This window comes from Chiloscyllium plagiosum, unplaced genomic scaffold (genome assembly GCF_037043375.1).
Source record: "Chiloscyllium plagiosum isolate Xiang-an unplaced genomic scaffold, Cpla_swu_hap1 HiC_scaffold_3, whole genome shotgun sequence".
NCBI classification, from domain to species: domain Eukaryota; kingdom Metazoa; phylum Chordata; class Chondrichthyes; order Orectolobiformes; family Hemiscylliidae; genus Chiloscyllium; species Chiloscyllium plagiosum.
In genome coordinates, this window is record NW_028270141.1 from 154,627 (window position 1) to 167,115 (window position 12,489).

The 12,489-nt window shown below is 44.2% G+C and overlaps 1 protein-coding gene across 5 annotated transcripts in view; it reads right to left on the reverse strand.

The window, feature by feature from the left end:
• hadhb (hydroxyacyl-CoA dehydrogenase trifunctional multienzyme complex subunit beta) overlaps positions 1–12,489 on the reverse strand; it is a 79,605-nt gene that overhangs the window by 60,110 nt on the left and 7,006 nt on the right. For 4 of the 5 annotated variants that reach the window (XM_043675785.2, XM_043675776.2, XM_043675794.2 and 1 more), the window contains exons 2-4: positions 9,766–9,849; positions 4,509–4,550; positions 4,292–4,388 (exon numbers count right to left, since the gene is read on the reverse strand). In XM_043675785.2, coding sequence (XP_043531720.2) covers positions 4,292–4,388; positions 4,509–4,550; positions 9,766–9,832 — 206 coding nt within the window. In that variant the 5' untranslated portion in view covers positions 9,833–9,849. Of the gene's footprint in view, positions 1–4,291; positions 4,389–4,508; positions 4,551–9,765; positions 9,850–9,985; positions 10,047–12,489 lie in introns of all 5 variants that reach the window. The other variant, XM_043675803.2, reaches the window with a different exon arrangement.

Here is a 12,489-nt window from a genome sequence, read left to right on the forward strand (position 1 = left end):
AGATGGGGGGGGGGGGGGAGAGAGATGGGGGGGGGGGGGGAGAGAGATGGGGGGGGGGGAGAGAGATGGGGGGGGGGGGAGAGAGATGGGGGGGGGGGGAGAGAGATGGGGGGGGGGGGAGAGAGATGGGGGGGGGGAGAGAGATGGGGGGGGGGGGGAGAGAGATGGGGGGGGGGGGAGAGAGATGGGGGGGGGAGAGAGATGGGGGGGGAGAGAGATGGGGGGGGGGGGGAGAGAGATGGGGGGGGAGAGAGATGGGGGGGGGGGGGGGGAGAGAGATGGGGGGGGGGGGCATGAGTAGGAGGATAGAGCAGATGAATGCATGGCTGAGGAGCTGGTGTATGGGAGAACGATTCACACTTTTGGATCATTGGAATCTCTACTGGGGTAGAAGTGACCTGTACAAGAAGGACGCATTGCACCTAAATTGGAAGGGGACTACTATACTGGTAGGGAAATTTGGTAGAGCTGCTCGGGAGGATTTAGACAAGTAAGGGGGGTGGTGGGACCCAGGGAGATAGTGAGAAAAGAGATCGATCTAAGACTGGTACAGTTGAGACCAGTAGCGAGTCAAACAGTCAGGGCAGGCAGGGACAAGGTAGGACTAATAAATTAAACTGCATTTATTTCAACGCAAGGGGGCCTAAAAGGGAAGGCAGATGAACTCAGGGCATGGTTAGGAACATGGGACTGGATATCATAGCAATTACAGAAACATGGCTCAGGGTTGGCAGCATAATGTCCAGGATACAAATGCTACAGGAAGGATAGAAAGGGAGGCAAGAGAGGAGGGGGAGTTTGCATTTTTGATAAGGGATAGCATTACAGCTGTGCTGAGGGAGGATATTCCCAGAAATAAATCCAGAGATGTTACTTGGGTGGAACTGAAAAATAAAGGATGATCACCTTATTGGGATTGTATTATAGACCCCCTAATAGTCAGAGGGAAATTTAGAAACAAACTTCTAAGGCGATCTTAGCTCCTAAGAGTAATGATAGTATTAGGCAAGAACTTTCGAAAGCTAATTGGGGGCAGATGTTCATAGGTCAAGGGACGAGTGGATCTAAGAATAATACGGTAATTATGGTAGGGGATTTCAACTTTCCAAACATCGACTGGGACTGCCATAGTGTTAAAGGTTTAGATGGAAGGAATTTGTTAAGTGCGTACAAGACAATTTTCTGATTCAGTATGTGGATGTACCAACTAGAGAAGGTGCAAAACTTGACCTACTCTTGGGAAATAAGGCAGGGCAGGTGACTGAGGTGTCAGTGGGGGAGCACTTAGATTTAAAATAGTGATGGAAAAGGATAGATCAGATCTAAAAGTTGAAGTTCTAAATTGGAGAAAGGCCAATTTTGACAGTATTAGGCAAGAACTTTCAAAAGCTGATCGAGGGCAGATGTTCAGAGGTAAAGGGACGGCTGGAAAATGGGATGCCTTCAGAAATGAGATAATGAGAATCCAGAAAAAGTATATTTCTGTCAGGGTGAAAGGGAAGGCTGGTAGGTATAGGGAATGCTGGATGACTAAAGAAATTGAGGGTTTGGTTAAGAAAAAGAAGGAAGCATATGTAAGGTATAGACAGGATAGATCAAGTGAACCCTTAGAAGAGTATAAAGGAAGTAGGAGTATACTTAAGGAGGAAATCAGGAGGGCAAAAAGGCGTAACCAGGGAGAGAATAGGACCCCTCAAAGATCAGCAAGGCAGCCTTTGTGTGGAGCCACAGAAAACAGGGGAGATACTAAATGAGTATTTTGCATCAGTATTTACTGTGGAAAAGGATATGGAAGATAAAGACTGCAGGGAAATAGATGGTGACATCTCGTAAAATATCCAGATTAGAGGAGGAAGTGCTGGATGTCTTGAAATGCATGAATGTGGATAAATCCCCAGGACCTGATCGGGGTACCTGAGAACTCTGTGGGAAGCTACAGAAGTGACTGCTGGGCCTCTTGCTGAGATATTTGTATCAATAGTCACAGGTGAGGTGCCAGAAAACTGGAGGTTGGCAAACATGGTGCCACTATTTAAGAAGGGTGGTAAGGACAAGCCAGGGAACTATAGACCAGTGAACCTGACCTCGGTCGTGGGCAAGTTGCTGGAAGTAATCATGAGGGAGAGGATGTACATGTATTTGGAAAGGCAAGGGATAGTCAACATGGCTTTGTGCATGGGAAATCATGTCTCACAAACTTGATTGAGTTATCGGAAGTAGTATCAAAGAGGATGGATGAGGGCAAAGCGGTAGATGTGGTCTATATGGACTTCAGTAAGGTGTTCGACAAGGTTCCCCATGGGAGACTGATTAGCAAGGTTAGATCTCATGGAATACAGGGAGAACTAGCCATTTGGATACAGAACTGGCTCAAAAGGTAGAAGACAGAGGGATGTTTTTCAGACTGGAGGCCTGTGACCAGTGGAGTGCCACAAGGATCAGTGCTGGGTCTTCTACTTCTTGTCATTTACATAAAATGATTTGGATGCGAGCAGAAGAGGTACAGTTAGTAAGTTTGCAGATGAAAGCAAAATTGTAGGTGTAGTGGACAGTCAAGAGGGTTACCTCAGATTACAACAGGATCTTTACCAGATGGGTCAATGGGCTGAGAAGTGGCAGATGGAGTTTAATTCAGATAAATGGAAAGTGCTGCATTTTGGGAAAGCAAATCTTAGCAGTACTTGTACACTTAATGGTAAGGTCCTAGAGAATGTTGCTGAACAAAGAGACCTTGGAGTGCAGGTTCATAGCTCCTTGAAAGTGGTAGATAGGATAGTGAAGAAGGCGTTTGGTATGTTTTCCTTTAATGATCAGAGTATTAAGTACAAGAGTTGGGAGGTCATGTTGCGACTGTACAGGACATTGGTTAGGCCACTATTGGAATATTGCGTGCAATTCTGGTCTCCTTCCTATCGGAAAGATGTTGCGAAACTTGAAAGGGTTCAGAAAAGATTTACAAGGATATTGCCAGGATTGGAGGATTTGCGCTATAGGGAGGCTGAACAGGTTGGGGCTGTTTTCCCTGAAGCGTCGGAGGCTGAGGGGTGACCTTTTAGAGGTTTACAAAATTATGGGGGGCATGGATAGGATAAATAGACAAAGTCTTTTACCTGAGGTCAGGATGCCCAGAACTAGAGGGCATAGGTTTAGGGTGAGGGGAAAGATATAAAAGAGACCTAAGGGATGACCTTTTCATGCAGAGGGTGGTACGTATATGAAATGAGCTGTCAGAGGATGTGGTGGAGGCTGGTACAATTGCAACATTGAAGAGGCATTTAGATGGGTATATGAATAGGAAGGGTTTGGAGGGATGTGGGCTGGGTGCTGGCAGGTGGGACTAGATTGGGTTGGGATATCTGGTCGGCATGGACGGGGTTGGACCGAAGGGTCTGTTTCCATGCTGTACACTTCTATGACTCTATAGGTGCTATCTCTGCCTATTGTTTACTCTCACCCTATCTGCTATATAAAAAAAAACATACTTTTCTTAGTTACCATGAGTGAGAAGGGTCACTGGACCCAAAAATGTTAAGCTCATTCCTGATTGAAGGGCTTTTACTCAAAATGTCAATTTTCCTACTCCTTCAATGTTGCCTGACCTGCTATGCTTTTCCAGCACCACTCAAAATATTGACCCAAAAATGTTAAGTCTGATTTCTCTTTACCGCTGCTGCCAGACCTGCTGAGATTTTCCAGCAATTTCTGGTTTTGTTTCACATCTCCAACCTGGCAGTGCACACCCCACCTGGGGAAGCAGCGGCAGGCTGGAAATAGACCAAGTTGAGCAAATGCCGAAGCAGATAGGTCAGCAGGCAATTGTATTAACAGAAGCTGGCTCGAATCCTTGGATCAATTACAGAATTGAAAATATACTGAGAGCTGCACAAAAGCCTCAAACAAGTACCCAAATACATGTTAAAAAAAAAAAACCATAGACCAGCTAAGCATCTTTTAAACTTGCCTGTCTAACACGAGACTAAAGATTTCCACTGGCTCTTGATTCTTTGAAGGAGCCACGAACCACACATCCCTCAAGAGCTGGCCCAACTCCATCTAAGTAGCATGCTGATCTGAAATCCCCACCCCTGCAATTGAGCTCGCCAAGTTGGGAAATGTTGTATGCAAGCTCACCAGCAGTCACCTTGTTCCTTGCTGACAAAAATGGTAGTACTTCGGAATGGGGCTGTAAATCCGGGAATGGTGTTTTACCCACCTTTTGCCTCTATTCTGAATGGCAATCTGGCCCCAAGCATGACGTGTGGATTTAAATCACATAATCCTTTTTACTTACGTGGTACCGGACATCAAAAATGGAGTTCGGACACCTTCAACGAGGACAACATTTCTTAAACCTGGTTTTGCTAGAGTTTTCTTACTGGTCGCTTGCACTGTTGACAGAATTTTAAGTCAACATAGACTCATGATACTAAAACTTTTAAGAATCAAGTACTAAGTTGATAAGTAAATGTATGCTGATTATTAGCAAAATTATTATGAAAGCACTGTACCTTGAGGCAGAGGGGGAGATACTGAACTCAACAAACGTGCATCTAGTTTCAAAAGAATAAGAGCATCAATAACCATTGCATCTCGTCTCTTCACAGACATCAGAAACTCATTGAAATGCTCTATTTTTAAAAAAATTCTCAAAATAGACACAAGAATCTTTACATAATTATTTGATTAGGGCTTGAAATCTGAAATTTTCCCACCAACTCCCTCGAAATACCTTTGTCTTTTTTTAAAATGCCAAATGCCTTTGTGATCAACCTTACTTTAATAATCCTGTAAAACATTTTGCAGCAAAATAACCACGTCAGTGCTATTAATTGACCCAAAAATCCTCTTATTAACCCTTTCACAGTATTTGCCACTTGGTGTTCTGACATCAACTAGCCTTCTTGCTAATATTCCTGCTCAATGTTTCTCACCTTGACTTTCCCACAAGCCATTTCCCTGTATGCTGCTTCTAGTCCCAACTTCTCACCTGTCTTTTTCCCTTCTCTCTTTCCCATGTGGCCGCAGAATAAGTGGGGAACCCAGCAGAGATGAGGGTAATGAAGGGAAGTGGTGTGTGGAATGACCAACAAGTGAGCCACAGGAACGACAAGTGATTAGATTACTTACAGTGTGGAAACAGGCCCTTCAGCCCAACAAGTCCACACCGACCCGGCGAAGCACAACCCACCCATACATTTACCCCTTTACCTAACACTACGGGCAATTTAGCATGGCCAATTCACCTGACCTGCACATCTTTGGACTGTGGGAGGAAACCGGAGCACCCGGAGAAAACCCACGCAGACACGGGGAGAATGTGCAAACTCCACACAGTCAGTCGCCTGAGGCGGGAACTGAACCAAGGTCTCTGACGCTGTGAGGCAGCAGTGCTAACCACTGTGCCACCGTGCCACCCCAAGTGTTAACACAGCTTCAGGATCCAGGAACTGAACCAATGAATTTTGTTAATTAATGTGACCCAGTTAATCATGACACGTTTGTATTGTAGCTCTAAGTTCTTGGTATGGAAAATTTATCAGCATTTTGTTCATAGAATAGTCGGGCAGTAAACACCATTTTGCTACTAAGATGAGCACACTTGCAATAATTAAGTGCATGGCTTTTAATGGATTGATTCATTGATTTGTCATGTGTACCCAGTTATAGTGAAAAGCTTTGCTTATAAACAGTACAAGCAGATCACAGTAAGCAAGGCTGTATAGATCAAAAGACTGAAGTTGAGGCATCTAGGTTATATTGCACAACGTGTGCGCTAGGCAAATTCAGCATTATCTGATGCTCGACAGTCCATAGTGGCCAGAAAGAAGCTGTTCCTGAACCTGTTGGTACATGCGTTCAGGCATCTGTATCTTTTGCCTGATGGAAGATATTGTTGGAGATCATTACTGGGGTGCTATGTTGGCAGCCTTTCCGCGGCAGCAAACCATGTAAATGGAGCCCGTGGATGGAAGACCGGCTTCCATGATGGCCTGAGCTGTGCACATCACCTTCTGTAGTTTCTTATTGTCCTAGGCAGAACAGTTGCCATACCAGGCCATTATGTACATGACAGTATGCACTCAATGGCGCATCTGTAGAAGTTGGTGAGGGTCCTTACAGACATGCCAAATTTCCTGAACTGCCTGAGGAAGAAGAGGTGTTGTTGTGCCTTCTTGACCATTGCATCTACGTGGGAAGTCCAGGACAGGTTGTCAGTTATTGTCACCCCAAGGAACTTGATGCCTACCACCCTTTCAAACTCAGCTCCCTTGATGTATAGAACATAGAACACTACAGCACAGAACAGGCCCTTCGGCCCACGATGTTGTGCCGAACATTTGTCCTAGCTTAAGCAGCCATCCATGTACCTATCCAATTGCCGCTTAAAGGTCGCCAATGATTCTGACTCTGCAACTCCCACAGGCAGCGCATTCCATGCCCCCACCACTCTCTGGGTAAAGAACCTACCCCTGACATCCCCCCTATACCTTCCACCCTTCACCTTAAATTTATGTCCCCTTGTAACACTCTGTTGTACCCGGGGAAAAAGTCTCTGACTGTCTACTCGATCTATTCCTCTGATCATCTTATAAACCTCTATCAATTCACCCCTCATCCTTCGCCATTGCAATGAGAAAAGGCCTAGCACTCTCAACCTATCCTCGTACGACCTATTCTCCATTCCAGGCAACACCCTGGTAAATCTTCTCTGCACCCTCTCCAAAGCTTCCACATCTTTCCTAAAGTGAGGCGACCAGAACTGCACACAGTACTCCAAATGTGGCCTAACCAAGGTCCTGTACAGCTGCAACATCACTTCACGACTCTTGAATTCAATTCCTCTGCTTTTGAACGCTAATACACCATATGCCCACTTACAAGCTCTATCCACCAGAGTGGCAACTTTCAAAGATCTATGAACATAGACCCCAAGATCCTTCTGCTCCTCCACCTTACTAAGAACCCTACCGTTAACCCTGTATTCCGCATTCTTATTTGTCCTTCCAAAACGGACAACCTCACACTTGGCAGGGTTGAACTCCATCTGCCACTCCTCAGCCCAGCTCTGCATCATATCTAAGTTCCTTTGCAGCCGACAACAGCCCTCCTCACTATCCACAACTCCACCAATCTTCGTATCGTCTGCAAATTTACTGACCCACCTTCAACTCCCTCTTCCAAGTCATTAATAAAAATTACAAACAGCAGAGGACCCAGAACTGATCCCTGCGGAACTCCACTTGTAACTGGGCTCCAGGCTGAATATTTACCATCTATCACCACTCTCTGACTTCGACCGGTTAGCCAGTTTTCTATCCAATTGGCTAAATTTCCCTCTATTCCATGCCTCCTGACTTTCCGCATAAGCCTCCCATGGAGAACCTTATCAAATGCCTTACTAAAATCCATGTACACTACATCCACTGCTCTACCCTCATCCACCTCCTCAAAGAATTAATATCGGGGTGAGTTCTTTTTTTCTGAAGTCAATGATCAGTTCTTTAGTTTTGCCGACGTTGAGAGAGAAGTTGTTCTATTGCAAAACGCCATCTAGCCCTCCATCACCCTTCTGTATTTTGACTCATCATCATCAGATAACTGCCCCAATACAGTGGCGTTGTCAGCAAATTTGTTGGTGACATTCATTTGGAATTTGGCAACACAGTCATGGGTGTACAGGGAGTTCAGTTGGGAGCTGACGACACATCCTTGGAGGAGGGTCCAGTGTTGAGTGTTATTGTGGCGGTGCAGTTACACATCTTGTTGCACAACCATGCAGCATAGATGGAACACTGCTATGTAGTGGTGAGAATTTTAAAATTAAGGTGCAACTTAACCAAGAGCCAATGTAGCTCAGTGAGTACACAGGTGAAGGGTGGTCAGTGTTGTCCTAAAACTCGGCAAGTAATTTGGATAACTTCAAACTTTTGAAAGGGAGAATACAGGAGACCACTCGTATGCATTGTCACATTCAAAATTACTGTTAAAAAAAAGCATGAATGAGATTTTCAGCAGCAGTTCAGCTGGATAGCAGCAACGTCAGGTATGGGTACAGAAATGGCACTAGTTGGCCCCAGTATTGATGTGGCTATGTAGTTGGTGCTTATTTTCAGAAAAATATAAACAGCAAGGTTACAAAGAGCTTCATTTGGTCTCATAGTTTTACCAGGAAAGGGAATAGAGTTAGCAGGGAGGAAATGGAATTTGGAGTGGGGAATGAAGATGATAGCTTCTATTTTCACAATTTATTCGAAGGAAATTTCTAAAACTAAACATTGAAATTTCATTGTATAAAACATTGTTGCAATTTTAAATCACTGAAGAAATAGCTAACTTTAACGCAAGTTCCATACTTAATGCCCTCAGAACTCTAGGATTCTGATCATTTTCAGCCTCAGTCTGAAATACTGAATGTTAATATCAGGGGAGCATTCATAAGGTTGTTGTAGCTTCGTAATGATTTCCCTAAACTGATCATAACTGACGCAACAAGAAATAAAATTACATAAAATTTCTGTATGGCGATGCGGAATACGGTGGCACAGTGGTTAGCACTGCTGCCTCACAGCGCCAGAGACCCGGGTTCAATTCCCGCCTCAGGCGACTGACTGTGTGGAGTTTGCACGTTCTCCCCGTGTCTGCGTGGGTTTCCTCCGGGTGCTCCGGTTTCCTCCCACAGTCCAAAGATGTGCAGGGTCAGGTGAATTGGCCATACTAAATTGCCCATAGTGTTAGGTAAGGGGTAAATGTAGGGGTATGGGTGGGTTTCGCTTCGGCGGGTCGGTGTGGACTTGTTGGGCCGAATGGCCTGTTTCCACACTGTAATCTAATCTAATCTAATCTAATCTAAACGTAGATACAGAATACACGTTATGCAGTAGTCATACATCTCTCCCCTTTTTTTCCACTGCAGTATGAGGTTGAGGAAGCAGTGGGGCGGATCTATTCTCACATCTTAATCATGTCCACAAAAAGACAGACCACTTTTCCCTCTTCATGCTCTTCCACCAGCACCAAAGCATCTAAAGCCTCCCCATTAACATAGTGATTGGGAACTCTTCAGTGTCAGTCAAGGTGAACCTACATTCTCTTACGCAGTGGTTTCATACATGAATACTCCAGAGGTGCCATCAATGACAAAATCAGACAGCAAAACAAAGATTTGTCAATGAAGTGAAATAGAAGGCCTTTGCCCAACTTCTGGGAAGTAAAATAAATTGGGATTTGAGGAGATAGGTGCTGAAGGACCTGAGCAGATAAGATGGGCTAAAGGTCCTCTTTCTGTGCTGTAATACTCTTGTGATTCTATTAAGATAAAATAGGCTCATTTGTAAAGTGTTGCTCAAAAAAGGGGAGAATCTTGCAGTGATCCTGATTCAACTGCAATATGTTACAATTGTGTATTTATATTTGAACATATTTTGTCCCAAAATGTTAACTTGTAACATTACTTGTACGTAGTTATCAAGCATGTTCATTTTGGATAGAAATGAGATTGTTGTTCACATTTTCCTTTAACACTTAAAATAGGAGCACAAACAAGCATTGCCCAACCCCTGCTAACTTCCCCTTCCCAATTCCAGAGCATGGAATTTTGGCAAGAGGTACACCCACCTGGTTAGGTAAAAAAAAAACATCAGTGATGGTGGGAGCTTGGTACCCCAAGGAAAAAAAAAATCAACAGGAAGTGGATATTAAATCTCATATTAAGAACTATTTTGTTGAAATGAAGATATTGCAAAATAGTACAGTATACATACTTACTTAACTTTGTTGCCCATGCAACACTGACTGGGATATTTCTGAATGTGCAACCCAACATGGAAGCCATGATTAAAACGTTAAGTTCTAATGAAAGAAAGCAAATATTGATCAGGACAAAGTACTCAACAATCTAAATAAGTCTATTTTTCTACACCAGGAACAATTTGAACAAGATGTACAAGTCAATTCCTGGACACTATATAGGAAAAGGGCAAATTACTTCAGATTCTGGAATCTAGACTGAACAAAAATGCAGGAAATCACAGCAGGTCAAGCAGCATCTGTGGAGAGACACATGACACTTTGATTAGGAGACAAGGATGGTCATTCCTACGTTGCTTGGCAAGCATGTCAATGGCACAGCTTTAAAATCTCCATTGATTTGGAGATAATTCTGAAAGACAGGATTTATGATTACTTGGAAAACTATCGTTTGATTGGAGATATTCAGCAAGGCTTTGAGGGGGGCAGGTCAGACCTCAGAAACCTTATTGAATTCTTTAAGGATGTGACAAAACACATTGATGAAGGTAGAGCAGTGGATGAGGTGTATGTGGATTTTAACAAGACATTTGATAAGGTTCTCATAGTCGGCTCATTGGAAAAGTAAGGAGGCATGGGATACAGGGAAACCTGAATGTCTGGATACAGAATTGGCTGGCTCACAGAAGACAGAGTGGTGACAGATGGAAAGTATTCCGCCTGGAGTTCGGTGACCAGTAGTGTTCCGCAGGGATTAGTTCTGGGACCTCTGCTTTCTGAGATTTTTATAAATGACTTGCATGAGGAAGTGGAAGGGTTGGTTACTAAGTTTGCCGATGACACAAAGGGGTGGAGTTGTGGATAGTGTGGAGGGCTGTTGGTAGGTTGCAATGGGACATGAAGAGTAGGGCTGAGACGTGGCAGATGGAGTTCAACCTTGAAAAGTGTGGTCATTCACTTTTGAAGGTTGAATTTAAATGCAAAATACAGGGTTAATGGCAGAATTCTTGGCAGTGTGAAGGAACAGAGAGATCCTGGGGTCCATGTCCACAGATCCCTCAAAGCTGCCACCCAGGTTGACAGGTTTGTTAAGGCGGCGTATGGTGTGTTGGCTTTCATTAGCCGGGGGATTGAGTTTAAGAGCCGTAAGGTTATGCTGCAGCTTTGTAGAGTCCTGGTTGAACCACACTTGGAATATTGTGTTCATAGAACATAGAAATGTACAGCACAGAACAGGTCCTTTGGCCCACGATGTTTTGACGAGGATTACTCCTAATCTAAAATAAAATAACCTAACCTACGTACCCCTCAATTCACTGCTGGCCATGTGCATGTCCAGCAGCTGCTTAAATGTCCCTAATGACTCTGCTTCCACCGACAACTCTGGTGAGGCATTCCATGCATTCACAACTGTCTGCGTAAACAACTTACTTCTGATATCTCCTCTACACTTTCCTCCTAATATCTTAAAACTATGACCCCTTTATGAATGAGCTTACCATCAGGAACTTTATCAAATGCCTTGAAGAGAGCTTCCAATTGTTCTAAATCTGTTTCTCAGGTATTGCTGTACATTAGGAGGTCATCTGGGTGCACTACATAATTAGATAGTCCTGCCACTGTCTGGTTCACCAGCCCTTGAAAGGTAGTGAGGCATTTTGGACGGCTTGACTTGACACCGGTGCAACTTATTCAGAGATGGTTTTACTTACTCTATCTATGCAATCTTCCAACCAGATCATCGGTCGGAGTCAGCTCTGATCATCTAAGTCATTTATAAAAAACTCCAGAGAGCAGAGGCCCAAGAACAGAGCACTGCGGGACACCACTCACTACTGACCTCCAAACAGAATACTTTCCATCTACAACCACTCTCTGCCTTCTGTCAGCCAGCCAATTCTGAATCTAGACAGCCAAGTCTAGACAGGAATTCTTGGACATCATCAGAAATATACACATAGACAAAGAAGAAACCATGATATAATTCGACGTGACGGCACTGTTCACTTCGATTGACAAAACCCTAGCCAGAGAAACAATAGCCAACCTACTGGACATACAGAACAGAAAACAGGACGCTGAACCTATCAACAAAGACGGCATACTTAAACTACTGGACTTGTGCCTCACAACACACTTCACATCCAACAACCAGATATAGGAACAAATCAACGGAACACCCATGGGATCACCAATCTCGGGACTCCCAGCAGAGGCAGTTATGCAAAGGTTAGAACAAACAGCCCTACCACAAATTCAACCCAAACTCTGGGTCAGATATATGTCGATGACACGTTTGTAATCATTAAAAACACGGAAATAGAAAAAACACACCGGATCATCAACGCCACACTCACAGGAATCCGATTCACGAGAGAAGAAGAAAAGGATAGCCAACTCCCATTCCTAGATGTGATGGTACAGAGAACACCGAACGGAGAATTCACTACAAGGGTATACAGGAAAGCCACACACACAGACCAAGTCCTAAACTATGAAAGTAACCACCCCAACACACACAAACGAAGCTGCATCAGGACACTATTCAAAAGGGCCACAGTACACCAGAACTGCAAAAAGAAGAAGAGGAACACCTATACAAGGTAGTCACCAAAAACGGATACCCACGCAACTTCATCAACAGATGCCTAAGAGAAAGGCCACGGAACAAGGACATACCACAACCAAAAGGACTAGCCACACTACCATACATCAGGAGCATCTCGGAACTGACAGCCAGAC